This window comes from Euleptes europaea, chromosome 20 (genome assembly GCF_029931775.1).
Source record: "Euleptes europaea isolate rEulEur1 chromosome 20, rEulEur1.hap1, whole genome shotgun sequence".
Classification (NCBI taxonomy): Eukaryota; Metazoa; Chordata; class Lepidosauria; order Squamata; family Sphaerodactylidae; genus Euleptes; species Euleptes europaea.
Genome location: NC_079331.1, coordinates 2499609 through 2525253, shown reverse-complemented (window position 1 = coordinate 2525253; position 25645 = coordinate 2499609). Strand labels below are relative to the sequence as shown.

Sequence of the window (25645 nt, the reverse complement as noted above, 5' to 3'; positions counted from 1 at the left end):
GTTAATTTGCAGCACGAAACCTCACAGCATGTCGCAAGAGAGACCCGCTGGGATGGAGGAGGCTGCCGTTCGGTTGGCAAGTGAACAAGTTACCGACATTTGTCCGTTTGTTCTTTAATTTGGAGTTTATATCGCTTCTTTTGGTCACCAGCCTCTCAAGACCAGTGTGCAAAGGTTAACATTACCCTGGGCATGCAAGAAAGGGCCACGAGAGCCGAACACTGGCTCCTCCCTTCCTGCCCTCCTTCTCGTGATCTGCCTAAGTTCACAGAATTGCACATAGCCCTGTGGCTCTGACCACTTTTGGTGACAGTGGTGTATGTTTTAAGCTCCGTCAAGTCACTTCTGACTTACGGCGATGCTGTAAACCAGCGGCTTCCCAAACATCCTTGTTCCAGCCTTGCAAACTGAAGGCCGCAGCATCCTCGAGTGAGTCAATCCATCGGTCTCGTGTTGGGTCTTCCTCTTTTCCTGCTGCCTTCCAACTTTTCCTAGCGTTATTGTCTTTTCCAGTGAGTCTTGTCTTCCCATAATGCGGACAAAGCATTTTTTGACATATGACTACAATAACCCCTGAAGATGTGAGTGGTGGCTCATGAAAGCTCACACCAAAATAAACATTGTTAGCCTTTAAGGTGCCACTGGACTTTTGTTTACAGCATGGTGTAGTGGTTAGGAGATGTGGTTTGGAGAGGTGGAGTCTGATCTGGAGAACCGGGTTTGATTCCCCGCTCCTCCTCATGAGCAGCAGACACCAATCTGGAGAACTGGATTTGTTTCCCCACTCTTGCACACGAAGCCAGCTGGGTGACCTTGGGCAAGTCACAGCTCTGTTAGAGCTCTCTCAGCCTCACCTACCTGACAGGATGTCTGTTGTGGGGAGGGGAAGGGAAGGTGCTTGTAAGTCGGTTTGAGTCTCCCTTAAGTGGTAGAGAAAGTTGGCATATAACAACCTACTTCTTTCTTTCTTTCTTTCTTTCTTTCTTTCTTTCTTTCTTTCTTTCTTTCTTTCTTTCTTTCTTTCTTTCTTTCTTTCTTCTTCTTCTTCTTCTTCTTCTTCTTCTTCTTCGTCTTCTTCTTCCTCCTCCTCCTCCTCCTCCTCCTCCTCCTCCTTCTTCTTCTTCTTGCATAATCCTGGAAATAACTTTTCCTCTGTCTATTTTATTTTGGGGGGGGGGGTCTTATGCCAAATGTCTTTTGGCGACTGTTTGCTAACTTCCTGGAACTCCCTGGAGATTGTTCCTAACCCCGCCGCAATCTCTCCTGTTTCTGTGACCCAGTTCCTGCCGCAGAGGCTGCACGCCACCCAAACCAACTGCATGACCTCCCACGGAACCGTCCTGCACCAAACTCTGGATTTTGAGGAGTTCATCCCTCCGATCCCGCCTCCCCCCTACTACCCACCTGAGTACACCTGCACTCCCGTGATAGAAGCACAAAGGTGATTGTTTTTTTGGGGGGGGTAACCTGCCTGTTCTTGCTCATGCATCGGCTGGGAATGAAACGATGCTAATCTGAACTTTTCTGGTCCGGAGCTGACTGTTCAGAACTTTAAGAAGGGCTCTTCCACGCAGTAAACGATGCCCACGAAACTATCGTACGATTTGCATGTATTAAGTTCTGCAAAGTTTCTGTAAAAAGCACTGATGTATAATATTGGAACATATATCGGAGCCGAGTACTGAAACCTATCTCGGCTGTACGATGTTTAACCCACTGTTGTATTTTTAATTTTATTGTTGTTATAAAATAAACTTAAAATAAAGAGTTAAAAAAAGAAGGAGAAAAAATGAAGGGCTCTTCCCACCCAGGACAAGGGCTGCGGGCAGAGTTGCTTTTGGATTAAGGATGAAGTGATGGGACCCTTTTTGTTTCTGTTCGATCCTGTAAATTCTTGCCAGTTTCTCTCTGCCAGGTTTGCATTGCTGTGGTTCCTTTTGGAGTTTCTTTTGTGCTGTTTTTGCACCGTTTGTAGGGTGTTGACATGCAAATAACGTTTAAAGATTTGCATATTATTGGTGGGGGGTTTTTATTGACGTTATTGATTCCTGCTTATTGTTACCGTTATTTTTCAGAGGGCTCCATCTGGACTTCCCTCACTCACCCTTCAGCACGTTGTACGAGGTTGCGATTAACAGCCCCGGGATGGTCTACCCGGCGGAGTTGCCCCCTCCGTACGAGGCCGTAATTGGAGAAGCTCCCATTCACCAGGTATGAAAGACTCTCCCATCAGCTCGAACTGAGACATTCTGACAGCGAACATAATGAATATATGCATCTCCTTCTGAACCGGTGGCGTCTTTCTGACCTTACAATTTCAACCTTGTCTTTGATGCCACCTGGGTGAGAAAATTACATACACCCCCCCCCCAATCGCTGGGATTTCTCATATTTGAAGAGGAATAATAGAATCATAGAATAATAGAGCTGGAACGGACCACCAGGGTCATCTAGTCCAACCCCCTGCACAATGCAGGAAATTCACAACTACCTCCCCCCCACACCCCCAGTGACCCCTACTCCATGCCCAGAAGATGGCCAAGATGCCCTCCCTCTCATCATCTGCTTAAGGTCATGGAATCAGCATTGCTGACAGATGGCCACCTAACCTCTTCTTAAAAACCTCCAAGGAAGGAGACCTTACCTCCTCCTGGATAGCCCAGGCTAGCCTGATCTCATCAGATCTCAGAAACTAGGCAGGGTTGGTTGTGACGAGTATTCGGACGGGCAATGGCCGTGGCTCAGTGGTAGATCCTCTTGGCCCAGGTTCAATCCCCTGCATCTCCAGTTAAAGATACTAGGTAAGGAGGTGATGTGAAATACCTCCGCCTGAGACCCTGGAGAGCCGCTGCCAGTCTGAGTAGACAATACTGACTTTCATGGACCGAGGGTCTGATTCAGTAGAAGGCAGCTTCATAAATTCGTGTGTTCACTTTTGGCAACTGGGATTCAGGGAGGGGCTGTGGCTCAGTGGTAGAGCATCTGCTTGGCATGCAGAAGGCCCCAGGTTCAATCCCCGGCATCTCCAGTTAAAGGGATCAGGCAGTAGGTAATGTGAAAGACCTCTGCCTGAGACCCTGGAGAGCCGAGATAAGACTGACTTCGATGGACTGATGGTCTGATTCAGTATAAGGCAGCTTCATGGGTTCATGTGAGTATCGGGGTGGAGGCAGGCAATGGCAAACCACCTTCGAACGTCTCTTGCCTTGGAAACCTTACGGGGCCACCGTAAGTCAGCTGTGACTTGGGAACACTTCCCACCACCACGGAGAGAGAAGGAAGTGCGTCGTTGGGATGGGGAAGGGGGAATGAGCGTGTGCAGAGCCGGAAGGTGTGGTGGGTATGGACCTATTCCCCTCGATGGCATCCTTCAATAGGGATGCATTCCACTCTTTCTCCTTCGGGTTTGATCAGGCAGGGTTCGACTGCGCCGGGAGTCCAGCGTTTAAAGCTCCCGAGTGTGTGTCTGCGAAGCCCTGTTTGGGAGACCTTGTTTAAAACACCACTGTAGGGTTTGGGAGACCTGGGTTCAAATCCCCGCTCTCCCTTGGTGGTCTCGGGCCGGTCACTGCCGTTCAGCCTCCACGTAGCTCGCGGGGCGGCTGCAAAGATAAAATGGGAAGGGAACCGCCCTGCTCTCCTTGGAGGGAAGGGCTGGTTGAAAACTCGCTAGGCGGATGGATCACAGGAGCCAAAGGGGAAGTCCAAGGTCACACTTTGTTATTACTGGCTTTGGGGGACTCAGAAATGTAGTTGAAATTGCAATTTAGAAGGAGGTATTTAAAAATTTTTTTAAAAAAAACCATCTCTGGGCATTTTGGTGTGTTTTTGTCAGATAGGTAATTTCCAGTCTGTTGCTCTTTGTTTATCTTTCCCGTGGCATCTGGGGATTCGAACCGATAAATCTGCATTCTCCTGGATCCCGTGGCTATGCTTGGGCAGCCGCTCGCATAATAACATTTTTGTAAAGGTCGCGCACAAAGTCAGAGAAGTTTTGAGCGGCTGCTGGAGAAGGTCGAAAGCCCTTCCTGCCCGCTCAAGGGGGAATCGGAAATTGAAGAGACACTTGGCTGAGAAAACTCACCACATCCTTCTGGCTGGGATCGCACGAGCCTGTAACGGCTGTGCTTTGGATTAAACCAAAGTCCGTCAAGAGCCCCCAGCCCTGACGGTTAAATGGAGCCTCCATGTTCAGGCGACGGCTACCTTTGGACGCTCTACGCAGAGCATAAACTACAGGAGGGGGTTGGCGCCTTCACACTTTGCTTGGGAGCTTCCCAGGGGCATCTGGCTGGTCCCTCTACACCAGAGGAGGCCTTTACTCCACAGGGCGCTAGTGCTGGTAGTGGAGGAGGAAACAGCTGGCTGGCACCTTTGGTACGGGAGAGAAAGCACTGAGGTTCAGGAGCGTATCTGGAGTGCGGGGCCTTCTTGGTGGCAGCCCCCTATACAGTGGCATTCCCTAACTAAGAAGCTCCTTGTTTTTAGACATGTGGGGTCTGGTTACGTTTTGTCCCAGGGAGGTTTTAATGGTTTTATTCCATGCCCAGTTTTGATATTTTAATTTCTTCCAGTGTTTTATTGATGCTGCTTTCACGGTTTCTTTTTCTTTTTTTACTGCTGTTTTAGTTTCTATATTGGCTGCTCTTTTATTACAGTTTCCTGCTGCAACTGGAGATTGGTTTTAAACGTGTTTTTTAATATCTTTTCTGTTTTACTGTGGTGAGCGGTTTTGGTTGTTACGCCAAAACGAAAAAGTGTGTGTGTGTGTGTGTGTGTGTGTGTATGTCTGTGTGGGTGGGTGGGTGGGTGGGTGGGAAGGGGGGTTTTATGGCTTTTCTGGTATAAAGTCTGGTCCGATCGGCAGACATGAACACCGGCAGAGTCAGAGATGAATGGGGCCGGTCGCTTACCTTTTCTTGCTTAGCCTGACCGACCTCACCAGGGTTGTGAGGCTGATAAAATGGAGCGGGGTAAAAATAGGACAGGGAAAAATAATAATGAGTGGAATGGGATCTCCTGGCGGAGGTGAGATTCGAACTTGGGACTTCTTCACTCATAGCTCACAATCGTTTAGTCACGAGACTGTGTTAGCGTTCCCTCTTGCAGAACTACCGTTCCCAGCATACCGTAGGGAGATGGAATAACCATTGACCCAATTACTTTTGTGGTGTAAAAGCAAAAAAAACAAAACTTCACCTCTTTTAGTGTCTGGCCCATTTCCCCCTTTATAAACGGCGCCCTGCTGTGTTTTATATGCCATCTCTTGAGCTGCGGCGGGACTTATTTTATTTTTTGCCCTTTTAGCACTCAGGGGTTGCCTTTTCATCTCCCTCTTCTTGTCTTTTTTCTCTCCAAGCTTAATCATATCTGGTGTCGGGGTGGGGGGGGGAGACCCATCTCCTTCCCTTTCTGTCGAAATATATATGTTTCAGTCCCACGTGCCATTTGGTGTCAAGGCTTAACAGCTTCAGAGGAGAAGGTCCTCGCGTTTGATTCGGCAAAGGACCCCGTACATATTAAGCCGGGGGTGGGTGGGTGATGGATTGCTAATGCTGGGCTCTGTCACCCGTCGTAATGACCTCCAGGTGCGCTGCGGCCACCCGCGACCAGAAGTAATGGCTTCTGCAATAGAAGATGCATGTTGCTCATTACTGTGACCACCCTTAATACATATTTCTGGTGGGGGGGAACGTGGAGGGCCTTGGTTTCTCAGGAAGAATCTTCCTTTTTTTTTTTTTAAAGGAGGTGGTAAAAATATCGCTAAGTTGCTACGGAAGATAGAGTTGGAGTGTTGATTAATAAGCAGGATCAACTTCTGTGCCGTGAATTTAAAAACGGTTAATCCATCTTCCCCCCCACCCTGCAATTTATTATTTTGAATATACCCTATCAGCTATTTAAATATTAAAAATAGTGGTAAATCCTGCTGTGCACCCAGGAAAGCCCTATCTCAACAGATTTTAGAAACTAAGCAGCGTCAGCCCTGTTAGTACGTGGATGGGAGACCGCCAAGGAAGTCAAGGGTTGCTACGCAGAGGCAGGCAATGGCATAAGAGCATAAGAAATGCCATGCTGGATGAACACATGAACGCACGAAGCTGCCTTATACTGAATCAAACCCTTGGTCCATCAAAGTCAGTATTGTCTGCTCAGACCGGCAGCAGCTCTCCAAGGTCTCAGGCAGGGGTCTTTCACACCACCTACCTGCTTAGCCCCCTTAACTGGAGATGCCGGGGATTGAGCCTGGGACCTTCTGCATGCCAAGCAGAGGCTCTACCACTGGGCCCATCAAGTCCAGCAGTCTGTTCACACAGTGGCCAACCAGGTGCCTCTAGGAAGCCCACAAATAAGCAGCATTATCCTGCCTGTGCTCCACGGCACCTAATATAATAGGCCTGCTCCTCTGATCCTGGAGAAATGGCAAACCACCTCTGTCCATCTCTTGCCTGGAAAACCCTACGGGGTCACCACAAGTTGGTTGAGACTTGATGGCAGTTTCTACCACCAAGCGTTTGGCTCTCTTCGCGTCCCACAAATGTGCTGTTGGAGACAAAAGAGGGACCGCGACCTGGCATGTATATTTTATAATTCACAGGTCATGGCCCTGGAGCAGCAGGTTGCAGAGTCTGGCCTGGGCGAGAGGAATCCCCCAGCGGTCTTCGGCACCCAAGGTAATGCCAACCCTGCCTGGTCAGCCTAAGTTGGTTGCAATTGGATTGGGACTTTCCACCACCATCTCTAAAGGGCTCACCTATTCTTAACTAGCCCTGATGGTGGCTTGTGAGTGAAGAGGCGTAGATACCACTGGAAGCGTACTGCTAGCAGAAGAAGAAGAAGAAGAGTTGGTTTTTATATGCCGACTTTCTCTACCACACTGGTTCCCAACCAGGGGTCCATGGACCCCCAGGGGTCCGCAAGAACTAAATTAAGGTCCGCGAAACAAAGTTATAAACCCATAATAAATTAATATTTTCAATTAAAAGTTCTCTATTATAAAAATATATATTCAAATATTATTCTAAGTTTAATGTTTAACTAACAGTTATGATTAAAGTTTATTTTCAAATTCTCAGAATTTTTATTTTGAACCTTGGGGTCCCTGCACCGAACAAAAAAGTCCTAGTGGTCCCTGGTCAAAAAAAGGTTGGGAACCACTGCTCTACCACTTAAGTTAGAATCAAATTGGCTTACAATCACCTTCCCTTCCCCTCCCCACAACGGACACCCAGGGAGGTAGATGGGGCTGAGAGAGCTGTGACTGGCCCAAGGTCACCCAGCTGGCTTCATGTGCAGGAGTGGGGAAACCAATCCGGTTCACCAGATTAGTCTCCGCCGCTCATGTGGAGGAGCGGGGAATCGAACCCGGTTCCCCAGATCAGAGTCCACTGCTCCAAACCACTGCTCTTAACCACTACACCACAACTAGCTGTGGCTTTGGTCCTCAATGTTTCTTTCTTGAGCATTCTGGGGAACACTAAAAACAATGAGCATAATGCTCAATGACGGCAGCGCAACAGTTTCTAAGCGTGCTTTATTTTCCAGCGTCCGCGGACAGCCTGTCCCAGGCGGTCTCTGAAACTGTGGACGACCCCGGTCACGGCTACTCCTCAGAGGATCTCGGTTCGCGGGACGTCCAGGAGTTTCTGCTTTCAGCGGACTTACCTTCCTCCGGCCCGGCCCACAAGGGAGCTACGGACCGGAGCTGCTCCAGCTTGGACTACAGCATCCGCTGCGGGTCGCACAGGACTAATTCGCCGGATGAGGACGTCGGCGTCCGCGGCCAGACCTCTGCGGGCCGGCCTCACGGTCAGGAGCGCGAGACCTGCCCTCGTAGCCGCTCCTCGGACTGCTCCTCGGAGAGTTTCGGCGCCTCCGAGAGAGACCCCCGCGGCTCGGCTCGGGAGTGCAAAGCCAGCCCCCCGCTCAAAATGTGCTGCGGGGTCTTCAGCCAGCCGGCGGCCTCACAGACTTACCGCAGCCGCTGTTCAGTGCCTGTCCACACTTTGCCGCGCGGCTGCCCCGAGAGGACGGCCCAGCGGTGCGGCAGGAAAGGGAGGGTTTCGAGCATCGTCCGATCGACTAGCGACCCTCTGACGTGCTCATCTACCTTAGAAGGTACACAACCTGTGTGTGTATGTATGCACAGAGCAACAGTATTATAGCTAAACACTATCTAATAGAAGAAGAAGAAGAGCTGGTTTTTATATGCCTACTTTCTCTACCACTTAAGGAAGAATCAAACCGGCTTACAATCCCCTTCCCCTCCCCACAACAGGCTCCCTGTGAGGTAGGTGGGGCTGAGAGAGCTGTGACTAGCCCAAGGTCACCCAGCTGGCTTCATGTGTCGGAGTGGGGAAACCAACCTGGTTCACCAGATTGGCCTCCGCCGCTCGTATGGAGGAGTGGGGGAATCAAACCCAGTTCTCCGGATCAGAGTCCACCGCTCCAAACCACTGCTCTTAACCACGATGCCACGCAGCCTAACAAGCAATAAATCTATTTTCATTATACATTGTGCACAATTATATTTTAAAACACAAGGCCTGAAAAGCTTCCTTAAAAACTCAAACGTAGTTACAAATATTACCAACACATAACAGTTGATGTTAGTAAATAAAATGACCAAAATCTGACTTCGGTTCGGACTTTTACAGGCCTTTCAACGTTTGTTGATGTTGTACACATCCTGGAACACTGGACACCATATACAAGGTGTGAGCCATGTTTTAAGGCACATGGACTAACTATTTTAACATAAAGCCACCCAGAATAAAAGGCTTTTATTTATTTTTTTACCTTGTACAACGTTTGTGTATGTGTCAGGATGTGTATTTTAAAATTGTGTATGTATGACCACTGAGGAAGGGCCAAGAACTAAGTCTAGTTAGTGAATTCATGGCAGAAGCAGGATTTGAACTGTGGACTTCCTAATGCCCACTTCAGACACCTTTGCCACTAAGAAGTGCGCGTCGCTTTAAATACTGTTAAGGGGCCCTGAACATGTGCGCATGTGCAAGAAAAGCAACTGTAGGAGTGAAGTGAAACTATGCACACACACCCCAAAAAATGTCCGATCACCTCCTATTACCATCATTCCTTTATTGACATAAAATTACAATACAAAAGGTTGCAAAAGGAATGGAAATAGTAAAAGGTGCCCTTTACAAAAGGGAGACTGCAGCCAAGAAATGAGAAAGAGACTGAGACTGGGAAGGGCAGCCATAAAGGAGCTAGAAAAGATTGTGTAAGAATGTGTCACTGGCCCCCAAGTTCAAGTTTATTCCTGCCGTCGTATTCCCTATTACTATGTATGGGCATGAAAGATGCACAATGAAGAAAGCAGATAGGAAGAAAGTAGGTTCCTTTGAAATGTGGTGTTGGAAGACAGTGTTACAGATATTGCAGACTGCCCAAAAAACAAATCAAGCCGGAACTGACCTTCAAAGCTCAACTGAAGCTATCGTATTTGGGTCACATTATGAGAAGAGTCACTGGAAAAGACAGTAATGCTAGGAAAAGTTGAGGGCAGCAGGAAAAGAGGAAGACCCAACAAGAGATGGATTGACTCCATAAAGGAAGCCACAGCCCTCAATTTGCAAGATCTGAGCAAGGCTGCCAAAAATAGGGCATTTTGGAGGACTTTCATTCATAGGGTCGCCATGAGTCAGAAGCGACTTGACGGCACTTAACACACACACACACACTATGGTTAAAAGACAGTTACATCGAGTAATGTTATTAGCTGATACTGCCGTCTAACTGTTCGACGGACTTTTAAAACAAACTTTTAAAACTGAGCCACCGTCTCCAATATTTGGGGCAAAGGCCTCTTATTAAATGATTGACCCAGTTGCCGTTTTGCTTCGCTTATATTCCACTTCGCTGTGTTTGTTAAAGCTGTATTTCTCCCTCCCCCCTTCCCGCTCCCCCTCCCACTTTTAGTTCCCGTTCCTAGTCCTCATGTGGCTGCCTGTGCTTGTCAGGACTCTGCAAACCGTTGCCTGCCCGCCGGGAAGCCGCGGGACCCGAGGAAAGCGGACCCTTCCCAGAAGCCAAAGGCCTTAGAGACCCTCTGCAAAGAACGGCCCCACTCCTTGGTGGACCTGCAGACCTATAAGGACACGAAGATCCTGGTGGCCAAATTTCTGGAACATTCGAACTGTAACCTCCCTCCGGAGGTGCGTCACGTGGTCAACAGCATCCGGTCCGTCATCAAGTCTGACGAACGACACATGGAAGAAGCCATCTTCAGCGCGAACATCATCGACCAGGTAGGTGGATTTGCTTCAACGTCAGCCTGCTTGTCGGGACAAGATGTTCAGGACACAAGAAGCGAGCAGCATTCCCTCGAGGGCTGTGGCTCAGTGATAGAGCATCTGCTTGGCATGCAGAAGGTCCCAGGTTCAATCCTTGGCATCTCCAGTTAAAGGGACCAGGCAGGTAGGTGATGTGAAATACCTCTGCCTGAGACCCTGGAGAACCGCTGCCGGTCTAAGTGGACAATACTGACTTCGATGGACCAAGGGTCTGGTTCAGTATAAGGCAGCTTCATGTGTTCATGGTTGTTCCTGTGAGGAGGGGAGCCTCCTCGAGAGCAACAAGGATCCTGCGGATCGGCCCACGGCGGGCAGCTCGAGTCCCGACCCGAAGTTCCAGCAGGGTCAGATTTTGATTGGCTGTGCAGATTTTTTTTTTAAAGTTGCCATCACAGCCCAAAGAACTTCACTGTGTGACTGAAGGAGTACTCTGTTGCAAGAAGAAGAAGAAGAATAGTTGGTTTTTATATGCCGACTTTCTCTACCACTTAAGGGAGACTCAAACTGGCTTACAATCACCTGCCCTTCCCCTCCCCACAACAGACACCCTGCAAGGTGGGTGGGGCTGAGAGAGCTGTGAGTAGCCCAAGGTCATCCAGCTGGCTTCAAGTGTAGGAGTGGGGAAACAAATCCAGTTCACCAGATTAGCCTCCGCCGTTCCTGTGGAGGAGTGGGGAATCAAACCCTGTTCTCCAGATCAGAGTCCACTACTCCAAACCACCGCTCTTAACCACTTACACCACGCTGGCAACCACTGTATGGGTAGGCTCCACCTCCTGCAGCAGCCATTTTGTGCTGTGCTGCCACACAGTGAACACATGAAGCTGCCTTATACTGAATCGGACCCCCCCCTTGGTCCATCAAAGGCAGTATTGCCTACTCAGACCGGCAGCGGCTCTCCAGGGTCTCGGATACAGGTCTTTCACATCACCTAGTTGCCTGGTCCCTTTAACTGGAGATGCCGGGGATTGAACCTGGGACCTTCTGCATGCCAAGCAGAGGCTCTACCGCTGAGCCACAGCCCCTCTCCATGGCTGTCCAGGGTCTCAGGCAGAGGTCTTGCCCATCACCTACGGGCCTGGTCCCTTCAACTGGAGATGCCGGGGATTGAACCTGGGACCTTCTGCGTGCCAAGCACTGAGCCACAGCCCAAAGGCACCCGTGGGCTCAAAAAGGTTGGGGACTCCCTGGCGTAGATGGGCTCTGGATACTGTGAGGGGCTCCCCGGACTTCCTCGTGCCGAGCGGTGGTTGCCGGCACCCGCTTTTTCTGCTTACCTTGCCCCACCTGTCATCCGCAGGTGATCACCAGCTCCCAGCAGAACGTGGACACGTCACGCAAGCGGCTTCAAGAAGACCTCCACCTCCAGAGCTGCGGCGCTCTGAGCTCTCCCGTTGCCTTCCTCCGCCGGGCCCACATCACGCACAGTTTAGAGCGGGGCAGGCCGCACAGTTTGATCGGCGTTTGCCGAGAGACCATCCTTTGACAGTGACCCCGCGCCGGGTCTCCCCCCACCCCAGCAACCCCCCAAGTAAGGAATACGAACTCTAGCCAAGGCGACCGACTGGCGGAGAATTGCCGAGAAGCGGATGACTTCAAAACAGGCAAGTCCGTGCGCCCTGACACGTCTTCCTTACGCGGTTCTGGATCTTCCCTTTCAGAGGCTGATCGCCCACCCACCCCTTTCATGAATGCAAGGTCAACTCATGCCCCCCCTTTATTGGCAAAAAAAAAAAAGAGTGGTTTATTATTTAAACCTTATAAGAAATATATTTTGTCCCCTCCTACCGAGGAGATTGCATCTAAAAGGTCCGTGACGGACACGGTTTGGGAAGGCGGGAGGACACCCCGTTGCCGAGAGGCGCCGGACTTTTTCGGTACAACCTCGCAGTTGTATTTGATTCACTGTACCTCAAAAAAAAAGTGTTTTCACTGATGATGAACAGTGTTTTCATAATAATAAATTTTTAAAAATTATTTCTGGACGTCGTGTTTTCCAGAATTGATTTTTGTGGCGTACCTCCATAAGGGTTTTTATCGTGTTTGCGGCGCTCCTGTGGGGCACAAAGGACCCAGGCTTAACTTGTATGGTTTTCAGCATTGCTCATGGCAACATGTATAGTTTTCATAGAATCATAGAGTTGGAAGGGACCACCAGGGTCATCCAGTCCAACCCCCTGCACAATGCAGGAAATGCCAAACTACCTTCCCCCTCCACACTCCCAGTGACCCCTACTCCATGCCCAGAAGGTGGCCAAGATGCCCTCCCTACTCCATGCCCAGAAGGTGGCCAAGATGCCCTCCCTACTCCATGCCCAGAAGGTGGCCAAGATGCCCTCCCTCTCATGAACTGCCTAAGGTCATAGAATCAGCATTGCTGACAGATGGCCATCTAACCTCTTCTTTAAAACCTCCAGGGAAGGAGAGCTCACCACCTCCTGTTCCACCGAGGAACCGCTCTGTTAGAAAATTCTTCCTAATGTCTAGACGGAGACTCTTTTGATTTAATTTCAATGAATTTTGTAGGACGCCTATAGTTTTGCAATGCTACCAAGGTGGCGACAGCAAAACCAGTTAGGATAAGAAGTCCCAAAGCCAATAGGGCCACAAGGGTGGAAGAAAGTCCATGGCAGAAAAGAGTATACTGTGCTCGGTGCGGGAACATCAGCCAAAGGAGATCGGGAGCCGTGTGGCGTCGGAGCAAGTCCAGGTATTGCGCGGTCAGTGCTGAAGTTTTGCCCCAAATCACACGTGAAGAGCGGCCTCGGGGAAAGACGGTACCGTCACCTGCAGGTAGGTCCCACGTTCTGTGTTTTTTGGGGGGATTGGTGGGATAATTCAGCTGGTCCCTCTGAAGTAATCTTAGGGGGGTTGTTTCCTGGAGTGTTTACAGGGGAACAAGGGGATAGTTTCTGGAGGGACTCCGTGTTGGTCCGCAGTAGTAGGACTGTTTGCTTTATTTATTCTATTACCCTTTTACCCCACCCTCCCCGGCCCAAAGACCAGGCTCAGGGCGGCTCACAAGATGGCCACCTGTCAGCAATGCTGATACTATTACTTTAAGCGGATGATGAGAGGGAGGGCACCTTGGCCATCTTCTGGGCATGGAGTAGGGGTCACTGGGGGTGTGGGGGTGTGTGAATTCCCTGCATTGTGCAGGGGGTTGGACTAGATGACCCCCGTGGTCCCTTCCAACTCTATGATTCTACAGAATAAGATCAATAAAAAACCCTTAAAATATAATTTAAATAAATTTAAAATAGCCCAAATCATTCAATAAACAGGGAGTAATATGGCGCTAAAATCACATACTAGTTGTCTGCAGCATGATAGATGGACCAGACCTCCCCCTAAATGGGGGGGGAGGGTCAACTGTGGGGTGGCCCAGTAGCACCTTAGAGACCTCCTTAGAGACCAAGAAGATTTGGGGCAGGGTTAAAAGCTTTTGAGAGTCAAAGCGCCCTTTGTTTGGCTCTCGAAAGCGTCTACCTCCTAAGAAGAGAGTGTGGTGCAGTGGTTAAGAGCAGTGGAGCAGTGGACTCTGATCTGGGTTCGATTCCCCACTCCTCCACATGAGCGGCGGAGGCTAATCCGGTGAACCGGGTTGGTTTCCCCACTCTGACACATGAAGCCAGCTGGGTGACCTTGGGCTAGTCACAGCTCTCAGCCCCACCTACACCTCACAGGGTGTCTGTTGCGGGGACAGGAAGGCGACTGCAAGCCGGTTCGATTCTTCCTAAAGTGATTGAGAAAGTCGGCATATTAAAAACCAACTCTTCTTCTTCTTCTGTCTCTACAGTAGTCACTGAGCTGGGCTGTTTATTTGTAAGGATCTCCCTGAGCAAAATGTGTGTGTGGGGGGGAGTGGGGTGTGACCCCCTTAGGCTCTTCGTTTGTCTCGTTCTTTGGCTCTTTGGTCTATGGCAGCCAGACCAAGGCAGGAGGGCTTAGAGGACCGATAGTGTTTGCAATCCAGCGGAAGGTTTTTTTGCAAGGGCAGCTAGTGTGAGGCTGCACTGCCCTCCCGTGGAAAATGAGCAGGTTGCAACTTGCACGTTCCTCCTTAGGTTTCCTGACTTTAGATAAGCTAAATTTAAGTCCAGCATGCAGTTGGAAGGGACCACCAGGATCATCTAGTCCAGTGATGGCGAACCTTTTAGAGACTGAGTGCCCAAACTGCAACCGAAAACCCACATATTTATCGCCGAGTGCCAATGAGGCAATTTAACCTGAATACCACCCCCAGAGGGGGTCCAGAGGGAGAGGCTAGGGTTGCCAAGTTCCTCTTCGCCATGAGTGGGAAGTTTTTGGGGTGGTGCCTGAGGAGGGTGGGGTTTGGGAAAGGACTTCAGTGCCATAGAGTCCAATTGCCAAAGTGGCAATTTTTTCCAGGTGAACTGATCTCTATTGGTTGGAGATCACCCGGGGCGGGGCAGAGCCGGAAAGGCCAGCGGCTTGGAGGAACCGTGCGTGCCGGCAAAGAGGGCTACGCGTGCCGGAAGTGGCACGCGTGCCATAGGTTCGCCAACACGGATCTAGTCCAACCCCCTGCACAATGCAGGAAATTCACAACTCCCTCCGTCCCACACACACCCAGTTAACCCTACTTCATGCCCGGAAGATGGCCAAGGTGCCCTCCCTCTCACGATCTGCCCAAGGTTATAGAATCAGCATTGCTGACAGATGGCCATCTAGCCTCTTCTTAAAAACCTCCGGGGAAGGAGCGCTTACCACCTCCCGAGGAAACCTACTGAGCGTCCTTGGGGCCAGCTGCACACTCTCCGCCTAACCTACCTCACGGGGTTGTCGTGAGGAGGAAACGGAGGGGAGGAGAACGGTGATCGCGGCTTTGGGTCCCCACTGTGGAGAAAGTAAAATAAGTTCCAGTGACAGAGTTGGAACTCACATAGCACAGAGAGAGGATATGAAGTGGTCATTTGCTGTGATAAGTTACTTGTGCAAGGTTTGAGATCCTCTCCTATTGAAACCTGTTAGGCTGTATGGGAAGGGCTCCCCGACACGCCCCTCTGAGGGTATGTAACTTTGAATTTTTATTTCTGTGACTCAGTATCCAGATCTATATTGTGTGTGTGTGTGTGTGTAAAGTGCCCTCACGTCGCAGCCGACTTATGGCGACCCCTTTTTTTTGAGGGGGGGGGGTTATGGCAAGAGACTAACAGAGGTGATTTTGCCAGTGCCTTCCTCTGCACAGCAACCCTGGACTTCCTTGGTGGTCTCCCATCCAAATACTAACCAGGGATGACCCTGCTTAGCTTCTGAGATCTGACGAGATCAGGCTAGCCTGGGCCATCCTGGGCCATCCAGATCTATATTACTTTGCTAAAATAGATTTGATTTTTTTCATGTAACCAACTCTTACACATTTCTGTGCTTTTTTATATTCTGGGGTTTTCCCCCCATTTTTATACCAAAGTAACTACAATAAAAAGGAATTTTTAAAAATAAAATTCAAAGTTTGTATCATTGCTTGGATAAAGTATTTTTCAGTGAAAAACACAAGATCTAAAAAAATCATAGTCACTTACCACACAGCAAAATGGCCACTTCAAAACTGCTTCCGTCCCATCAAAGAATCCCTCTTGTAGGTGCGGTAAAAGAAACCAAAAAAGCCGGGAGCGCTTTATTACTCCACATTTATTGGTGGTTCTGCATTTAGTCCCTCCTAGAGCGACTGGCATGCCATGGCTTACAGAGCTATGGAATTAATGTACCCCTAAAGACTTTTTTGTTAGTTCCCAGTAAAACCTTCCATAGCATCACAGTGGGTTTTATTCCCTTTCCTCGTTTTTTTTTTTTTTTTTTTTTTGAGGTCAAGGCCTCACGCAGGGAACGTTAGACAGCAAGAGGCCGACGGGCGCAGTCATTCGCTTTCCGTACGGGTACAAGGTCACGCCGATTCGACGGTGGGCGCCGAACGCTGCCGACAGAAACGACTCCGCCTTGAAGCACGCGGGCAGTGAACGGAGGCGTCGTGGACTCGTAGCGAGGAAACGAAACAGTCTGGAAATCAACACACTGCGTCTCGCCAGGGACGTTCGGTATTCAGAATGTGGCAAGTTCTTTTTTATTGTCGCAAAACTTCTCTCTCTGTTTTTTTTGTACCCAACTTCCCTTGTTTCACAGTACAGTTCACATCTCATATAAACACGTTACACTGGTCAAGAAAGGATACCACTTACAACAGGACCTTCCCCCCCCCCTACGAAGATCGAACGCTCGGCCATCGCCCCCACCCTCTTGGAATTGCATACATTCATCGTCACCCCCTCCCTCCCCCCCGCCCCCCCCCCAAGGAAAGTCTGCATTCGCCTCCTCTTGTCGGGATAGATAACTAGACATAGAATCCGTGGGGAGATTGCATCTCAGCGGTGTGGCGGACACCGGAGACGTCCACGGGGCCGTCGTGTCCGATGTCTGGAAGCTTCTATGGCGAAGGGTGGGTTGGTGGTGGCAAAAATACCTTGACGTAGTGGCTATTGTCCGTGGTAAATGGCTTCGCCGTTTGGCAACAGAACTGTAATAAACCAAGACACACAGAAGAAGGCGTAGGTGTTGCGCTTCCGGAGTACGAAGGAGCCGATCCAAACCCCCTTCCTGCTCCCTAGCAAGTACGTTCTCCCATCCTCCCCCGGAAGGCTTCTTCAGTTGCGCTCATGAGCGGTGGGCTTTGCATCAGATGTAGAGAGGGGTCTCTTGGCCGGTGAGCAGCCGGAACATGGCGGCGGGCATCGTCTTCATGTGGATCTGCAAACCGGCAGAGAAAGAGAGCTGGTCAGTCAACAACAGAAAAGTGATGAAGCGGCCAGCAACACCCTGGAATCTTATTGACAATGCTGTCCCTGCTACTGAGGAATCATAAATCATAGAGTTGGAAGGGTCCACCAGGGTCATCTAGTCCAACCCCCTGCACAATGCAGGAAATTCACAACTACCTCCTCCCACACACCCCCAGTGAGCCCTACTCCATGCACAGAAGATGGCCAAGGTGCCCTCCCTCCCATGACCTGCCTACGGTCACAGAGTAAGCATTGCTGACAGATGGCCATCTAGCCTCTGCTTAGAAATCTCCAGGGAAGGAGAGCTCACCACCTCCCGAGGAAGCCTGTTCCACTGAGGAACAGCTCTCTGTCAGAAAATTCTTCCTAATGTCTGGATGGAAACTCTTTTGATTTAATTTCAACCCGTTGGCTCTGGTCCGACCTTCTGGGGCAACAGAAAACAACCCAGCCCCCTTCTCTATATGACGGCCCTTCAAGTACTTGAAGATGGTTATCATATCATCTCTCAGTCTCCTCCTCTTCAGGTTAAATACACCCAGCCCCTTTAACCTTTCCTCATTGGACTTGGGTCTCCAGACCCCTCTCCATCTTTGTTGCCCTCCTCTAGACACATTCCAGCTTGTCTACATCCTTCTTAAATTGCGGTGCCCAAAACTGAACACAATACTCTAGGTGAGGTCTAACCAGAGCAGAGTAAAGTGATATCATCACTTCGCGTGACCTGGACACTATACGTCTGTTGATACAGTAATCTCCAGTCAAAACAACCCAGCATAGATTAAGGAATTTCTGGGGAGCTATTTCTACAAGAGGCCAATAGTGGATTGAATAAACTGTTGATTTTTCTACAGCATGACTCTTTTCCTCCTTTCAATTAAAAAAAAAAGATACCACAGGGTCTCGCAGTCCTTTCCTTGATTGAAAAACCGAAAGGTGTGCTTAGAAACTCACCTCTCCCACAGAGTTAGACAAGGCCTGGACGATCTTCTCATGAGCGGTGGCCACAACGCTTTGACCGTTGATCTCAATAATGCGGTGGCCGACGCGGACACCCCCTCGCTCCGCAATGCCTCCTCGCATCAGGCTGCAGATCTGTCGGGAGAAATTGACGGACAATCACGAGTCGTCTGGCCCAGCAGAAACAAAAGGAAGGCGGTGAGCTCTTCCAGCCTAGAGATGGCGGGATATCACTACACAAAATGGTAGAACTGTGGAGTCCTTAAATCCCAGTCAGAAGGTGGGAGGGGTGTTGTAAAGAAGGAAGTACCATGCACATTGTAAGCAGCTTGATTAAAGCAGAGGGGGCAGAAAATTAACATCTGTAGTGAGATAAGAATCCCCATTCAGTATTCTGAACTTGTGAATGAGCTCAAGTTCAGCCATCTCACATTGCAATCTCCCCTTGAAGCTTCCCTGTTTGAGGACTGCCACTAACAAATGCATCTGAAAAACGGCAGGTACATAGGAGTTGTTTTTTTTCCGAATTGCAAAGATGTCTCATGGCCACTAGATGGTGGCAGATAATAGTCAAACCAACACATTTCCGGAGAGCGAGAACCCTAGCGGTGAAACTGCACCAAAATCAAAAAGGGAGTCCAGAGTCAAATGACTAACAATGCAAAAGGACCTCTGGGGATTATTCACATATATGCACATCACTAGTTTACATGATTTTGTGTTTAGATTGTGACCTTACGTTGGTGTTGGCTGATATTGGATCGTAATAAATTAAATGAATGATTGTGTGCATGACTGGATTTCTCCAGGGTTATATCCAAAGTCACTAAAGCCCCCGAGTACAGACTTCATCACGACCCAGACAGGCCCAACTCATATGTCAACAGATCATCTTGATTACCTAGCACTGGGGGCTCTGGGGATTGTGCACCCCCCCTCTGGATTTCTCTACATTTAACGGAGCAAACAACCCCCACCGAAAAGCACTGCACTTAAAATTGGGGGGATAAGTTGGGGAAAATCTTTTCTGTGGTGTTCTATCTGCGCTGGCCCCATCCATGCCCAAGCTTAATATTGCAGCTACCGAGGGATAAATAGGCAACGTATCATAGAGTTGGAAGAGACCACCAGGGTCATCTAGTCCAACCCCCTGCACAATGCAGGAATTTCACAACTACCTCCCCCCCCCAAACCCCCAGTGACCCCTACTCCATGCCCAGAAGATGGCCAAGGTGCCCTCCCTCTCATGATCTGCCTAAGGTCATAGAATCAGCCATCTAGCCTCTTCTTAAAAACCTCCAGGGAAGGAGAGCTTGCCACCTCCTGAGGAAGCCTGTTCCACTGAGGAACTGCTCAGTCAGGTCAGAAAACAGACCTCATTGTGTCTCCATTCTATCCTGGGCTTGGGGGTGGTGGGGGGAGCGTTTGGTCCTCTCACACCTCAACACTGAAAAAGGAAAAAAGCCTTACAATTCCGTTCTGGACGCTGAAGCCCAGCTGGTATTTCAGATCGGGCCGCTTGATCAGGACGGTCGTGACTGGCGGGCAGCTGACGATGTTCAGCTTCACTTGCGTCTGATTCTTAAGACCCTAAAACACATTTAGGATTTTAGCAAGCCCTTGCAAATATTCCTGGTGTTAGCAAGTCCCAACGGAGGCAGGACGAATTGTAGCAATGTCTGCTATTAGTCACAGTAATTCCTCAATTTGTTCACATTTTAAAAGCCCCGCCCTCTTATGGGCTGCCAAGGCACAAGCGGCCAATTCTTAGATCAATTTGATTGTCCCCAAAGGCCAGGTAGTGGTGGCCCCCATAGGGTTTTTCAAGGCAAGAAATGGTTGCCATTGCCTGCCTCTGAATAGCATCCCTAGACTTCCTTGGTGGTCTCCCACCCCATCCCAGGGCTGACTCTGCTTAGCTTCTGAGATCTGAATCGATCAGGAGGACTGACTCACAACCCAGAAAGCCCCATTAATCCTTCCAGAATCTTTATTTACCGTCCGCAAGACCCAGCACCAGCAAGATCAACATTATAACTGCATTTTTCCCCCTTCAGGAGGAATTTTTAAAAAAATACTCATTGGTTTAGGGAAGGGGTGGGGAGTACCTTGATGATGCCTTGACACGTAGCCAGAGGCAGCCCAACCAGGCTGGTCCCATTAATGGACATTATCTGGTCCCCAATACTGAGTTTCCCCGAGCGAGCCGCCGGGCCCCCGTTCATCATGTTGGCCAGGATCACCGTGGGCAAAATGGAACCCCAGCCGGACTCCACGATCACCACGCCGAGGATCTCTCCCTTCTGTTTGGCGATCTGCAGCTGCACCGTAAAAAAATAAAATAAAATTACATGCATTTCGAGCCCTCGAAGGGAGTCAGCTGACATACCAAGAGCGTGGGGTGGTTGCTCTCTTGAGGTGGCCCGTTGGACACCAACGCTTCTCTCGGTGTTTGTCCCAAGGCACTTTCCCAGAAAAAAGTTTTGGAGGGGAGCTGTGTTGGTGTGCAGTAGGAACAGTAAGATTGAAGCCCAGGAGTTCTTTCGAGACCAGCAAGATTTTTGGGAGACCAAGAAGCTTTTGAGAGTCTAGTTATACAATCATAGAGTTGGAAGGGACCACCAGGGCCATCTAGTCCAACCCCCTGCACAATGCAGGAATTTCACAACTACCTCCCCCACACACACCCCCAGTGACCCCTACTCCATGCCCAGATGGCCAAGGTTCCCCCCCTCTCATCATCTGCCTTAAGGTCACAGAATCAGCCTTGCTGACAGATGGCCACCTAGCCTCTGCTTTAAAACCTCCAGGGAAGGAGAGCTTTACCACCTCCCGAGGGAGCCTGTTCCACTGAGGAACCGCTCTGTTAGAAAATTCTTCCTAATGTCTAGATGGAAGCTCTTCCGATTTAATTTTAACCTGTCTGACAAAGGGAGCTTTGAATCTCGAAAACGTACACCCCGAAAATCTTGTTGGTCTCTGAGGAAGACGGCTCCCATCCCCACAAGACATTTCAGCCCATTCCTTCTCCTTGGCTGTTTTCGCTGTGGACGATTGCAAATTGCATCTCTGCCGGTCATTTGTTTGCCTGTAATGCTGACAGCTTAGGAGAACAACCCTCGCCAGCGTCCACAGCTGCATTTTAAGTACCGATGGGCGCTTGCACGTGTTTTCCTCCCTCCTTTCCCTACGACTCGGCACACTGCAATTTATTTACGCTTCCTGCTGTTGATTCAAAATCCAATTTCCACTTGGCTTGTTGATTTTTCAAGCTTCCCTTCCTTTCACCTTGGCTGCATTTCACCTCTAAACGCGCTCTGCCAAAACAGCTGCCAAGATAAAAATCACTCATCTCCCGGCTATGCTTATGACATTTCTTTCTCATTTAGGGAGTTTTCACATCCAATGCGACTTTCCCAATTATTAAATACCTGGGGGTTCCAACAGCCCTGCTGCTGAAATGTCCCAATTCCTTCCCCCCCCCCCCAATAGCAACAACCTGGTTGTTCCACTTGCTCTGCAGAAACAGCCAAATTGCCCCATGGGTTGGGGGCGGGAGCAGGCTGGTACCCTACGCCATGAGGTCCCTACAACCCCCTCTGCAGGCTCTGTTTATGCTCAGCTTCTCAGGTAATCACAAAAAAGGCACCAGGCTATAGCGTTAAGAAGAAGAAGAAAAAGAGTTGGGTTTTATATGCCGACTTCCTCTACCACTTCAGGGAGACTCAAACCAGCTTACAATCACCTTCCCTTCCCCACAACAGACACCCTGTAAGGTAGGTGGGGCTGAGAGAGCTCTAAGAGAGCTGTGACTAGCCCAAGGCCACCCAGCTGGCTTCGTGTGGAGGAGCGGGGAAACAAATCCAGTTCACCAGATTAGCCTCCGCCGCTCACATGGAGGAGCAGGGAATCAAACCCGGTTCTCCAGATCAGAGTCCACCACTCCAAACCACCGCTCTTAACCACTCTGGCTCTTAGTGCCGAATTCAGCCTTTCATAAAATTAAGCTTAAACAGACACATCAAGTTTCTGGTCCTTATGGATGCGTGGAATGGATCAGTGTTCAGGAATAAGAGGAGGGGCTGAATAAGGCTTGTAGTGATGAGGAAGGGGTGGGATTTACTACCCCATGGGGCCTCAGGATAGGGGCAGGGAGGGGCTGCATCAGGGAACCTAGACTGTCCTCCTTCGTAAGTTGGCCAGCTGAATAGCCCTGAAGCGGCAGCTGACGTATGGTGATCCCGTAGGGTTTTCAAGGTAAGAGACAAACGGGTGGTCTGCCATTGCTTGCCTCTGCATAGCCCTTCAGCAGCTAAGCTGGGGCTAGAGGGTCCGGCGAAAAAGTCTACGGTACACTCTCCACTATTCGCAGTTTCCATTCACACTGGCTGCTGGAGGACTCCCCACCCCCCCGCTGGCCTACCCTGTATGCAGGTGGCTGGAACACAAACATCTTTCAAGGAGATGCAGCAATGAGGACTAGAAACATACTCTCTCGTTTTTAAAGCTCTGATTTCCAAACTCAAAAGAAATCACTTGTTCCAGGGATAAATGAATAAAGAACTAAACCCTGCCCCTTAAAACTGCATACTACTGCCATGGCATATATAAATGGTACACAAATGAAGAATTGTTTTAAAAAAACCTGTCCAGGTTTTAATTCCATACTACATCTGATTAAAAACAAGGGGTTGGTGCAGAGTTGTTTTCTGTTGCTCCAGAAGGTGGGACCAGAACCAACGGGTTGAAATTAAAGAGTTTCTGTCTAGACATTAGGAAGAACTTTCTAACAGTTACAGCGGTTCCTCAGTGGAACAGGCTTCTTCGGGAGGTGGTGAGCTCTCCTTCCCTGGAGGTTTTTAAGCAGAGGCTAGATGGCCATCTGTCAGAAATGCTGATTCTATGACCGTAGGCAGTTCATGAGAGGGAGGGCATCTTGGCCATCTTCTGGGCATGGAGTAGGGGTCACTGGGTGTGTGGGAGGGGAAGTAGTTGTGAATTTCCTGCATTGTGCAGGGGGTTGGGCTAGATGACCCTGGTGGTCCTTTCCAACTCTATGATTTTATGATTCAAATGAGTTCTGAAAGCACCACATGAAGTCTTGGCACGATCACCACCTGCAGCCAACGGGGGAAACAGATTCTTCAAGGGATGTGCATTTTTTATAATCATCACAGTAACAACAACCACAATAAAATCTCAGTGGAGAAAAGTCACCTCTTTGCAGTTCTCAGAGTTGGAGAAATGGATCAGATCGTCATTATACATCTCTTGGGTGTTGATGATGTCGCTGTATTCCTTCTGGCTCAGATCCTCGGGGTTGATCCCATTGGCTCGGAGGAACTCCTGATAGGCCACGCTGAATGCCTGGCCGATGGACTGAGCGATCAGCTGAGCCTGCGGAAGGAAGAGGGAAGGTGGAAAGGAAGGAGGAGAAGAAGAGTTGGTTTTTATACGCCGACTTTCTCTACCACTTAAAGGAGACTCAAACCAGCTTACAATCACCTTCCCCTCCCCACAACAGACACCCTGTGAGGTAGGTGGGGCTGAGAGAACTGTGACTAGCCCTAGGTCACCAAGCTGGCTTCGTGTGTAGGAGTGGGGAAGCAAATCCAGTTCACTAGTTCAGCCTCCGCCGCTCATGTGGAGGAGTGGGGAATCAAACCCGGCTCTCCAGATCAGAGTCCACCGCTCCAAACCACCGCTCTTAACCACTTACACCACGCTGGCAACCATTGTATGGGTAGGCTCTCAAGTTGCAGCCCACTTATGGCGACCCCCCCGTAGACAAGAGACGTTCAGAGGTGGTTTGCCTCTGCGTAGCGACTCTGGACTTCCTTGGTGGTCTCCCAACTAAGCCCTAACCAGGGCTGATCCTGCTTAGCTTCACGAGATCTGACAAGATTGGGCCAGCCTGGGCAATCCACGTCAGGGCAAAAAACATAAGACAGCTTGTTTGCCATTGCCTACCTCTGCATAGCGACCCTGGACTTCTGTGGTGTTCTCCCATACCTGCTTAGCTTCCTAGATCTGACAAGATCAGGGAAGGCCGGGCAATTGACCTCTAGGTTAACTCCGCTTACCAAGAAAGAGTCTGGGGGCACCTTCCTGACTCCCAGGTGCATTGTGTGTCTTTCGTGGTACGTGGGCACAGAGGGGAGGGTGGGTATCCCAATCAAGGAGAGACCTTGCAAAGAGTCACCCTTCAAAAAGATTAACCAAGCAAAAAATGGCCGTCACGCACACCCTTCCTCCCAACGCAAATTTGCTTACGTCCTCCGACTCGAAGACGTGGCAAATCATCTTGTACTGCTTCTTCCCTTCTTGCGCCCCGGGGGTGGTCTCGATACAGTCCTGAGAAGCCGACCGGGGCATTCGGCGTCTCGCCATCAGCACGACAATGTTGCCAATGTCGGCGATGTAGGAGATGGTGCGCAGTGCATGGTCCATCATGGTTTCCTGGAACGGCAGGAGGAAGCCAAGCGATCAGCACACGTCCACCGACGCTCGAGAAAAGCATCCTTCCAGCTTCCCACCAAGAAAGATATTTCTTAAAGTGTCCCCCTGTCCCCCAAAGAAATTTCACTCTTTGGGGTAGGTTTGACAACCCAACAACCTTAATCAATCAATCAATTGACCTTTATTGGCATAGAAACATGATATAAGCAGTACACAAAATTCACTGTCCATACATTTTCGATTTAAATATGGTTTAGACTTTAGTCCTTACATTGACAACTTCCATCAAAAATACCGCCACCTTTAAAGTGACTTCAGGAATAGTATCATTCAACAAAAACTGGCATACAGAGAATTCTTGGCTAGATTTCATTTTATCATTCAAGGGTGACCCAACAACCTCCTCGATTATTTATTAAGTCCATTTTATATATGCCAATAAAGGCTTGTGTTGTGGGGGCAGCTGTTGCCAAAGCAACATTTTGAATAGTCTCCACAACCAGTCACACGAACACATGAGGCTGCCTTCTACTGAATCAGACCCTGGGTCCATCAAAGTCAGTATTGTCTACTCAGACCGGCAGCGGCTCTCCAGGGTCTCAGGCAGAGGTCGTTCCCATCACCTACTTGCCCGGTCCCTTTAACTGGAGATGCCGGGGATTGAACCTGGGACCTTCTGCATGCCAAGCAGGTGCTCTATCACTGAGTTACGGCCCTTCCCCAAAGGCCGAGAGAACCCTGACCAAGAACATGACCTCCCTGTGCCTTCAGTCCTAAAAGCCCCATGGTGGCTGAAGAGGTCGGGGTCCAGGATGAGAGACCTCCTGAAACCAGGGATGCTCTGCCATGAATCCCACAACTGGAGAAAGGTAGGAAGCCGACGTAAGCGATCGTCACCGGCCGCTCCACCACACAGCAGATCCAGGCTTACCTGCGTGTCCGCATTCAGGACTTTAATCCTCTGGGTGGAGATGAAGAGATCCACTTCCGTCAGCGCCTGGGAATCTCCCTCGGAGCTCTGGAAAAGACAACGGGGAGAAGGTGACGCCTCCGTTCGGAGACAACCCGTCGCTTCAGACGCAGCACAGGATGGACGACGATGACGACACC

General features: G+C 49.7%; 2 protein-coding genes across 3 annotated transcripts in view; one reads left to right on the top strand and one right to left on the bottom strand.

Moving 5' to 3' along the window:
- ENTREP2 (endosomal transmembrane epsin interactor 2) overlaps positions 1 to 11814 on the top strand; it is a 121778-nt gene extending 109964 nt beyond the window's left edge. The window contains exons 6-11 of the mRNA XM_056866137.1: positions 1281 to 1441; positions 2076 to 2211; positions 6599 to 6674; positions 7546 to 8131; positions 9959 to 10274; positions 11620 to 11814. Of these exons, the coding sequence (XP_056722115.1) occupies positions 1281 to 1441; positions 2076 to 2211; positions 6599 to 6674; positions 7546 to 8131; positions 9959 to 10274; positions 11620 to 11805 (1461 nt within the window). The 3' untranslated portion in view covers positions 11806 to 11814. The remainder of the gene's footprint in view (positions 1 to 1280; positions 1442 to 2075; positions 2212 to 6598; positions 6675 to 7545; positions 8132 to 9958; positions 10275 to 11619) is intronic.
- A 5189-nt stretch (positions 11815 to 17003) lies between these two features.
- APBA2 (amyloid beta precursor protein binding family A member 2) overlaps positions 17004 to 25645 on the bottom strand; it is a 28959-nt gene continuing 20317 nt past the window's right edge. For both annotated transcript variants that reach the window (XM_056866140.1, XM_056866141.1), the window contains 7 exons: positions 25467 to 25553; positions 24350 to 24535; positions 23294 to 23473; positions 20185 to 20397; positions 19547 to 19666; positions 18071 to 18211; positions 17004 to 17084 (listed from right to left, as the gene is read on the bottom strand). In XM_056866140.1, the coding sequence (XP_056722118.1) occupies positions 17013 to 17084; positions 18071 to 18211; positions 19547 to 19666; positions 20185 to 20397; positions 23294 to 23473; positions 24350 to 24535; positions 25467 to 25553 (999 nt within the window). In that variant the 3' untranslated portion in view covers positions 17004 to 17012. The remainder of the gene's footprint in view (positions 17085 to 18070; positions 18212 to 19546; positions 19667 to 20184; positions 20398 to 23293; positions 23474 to 24349; positions 24536 to 25466; positions 25554 to 25645) is intronic.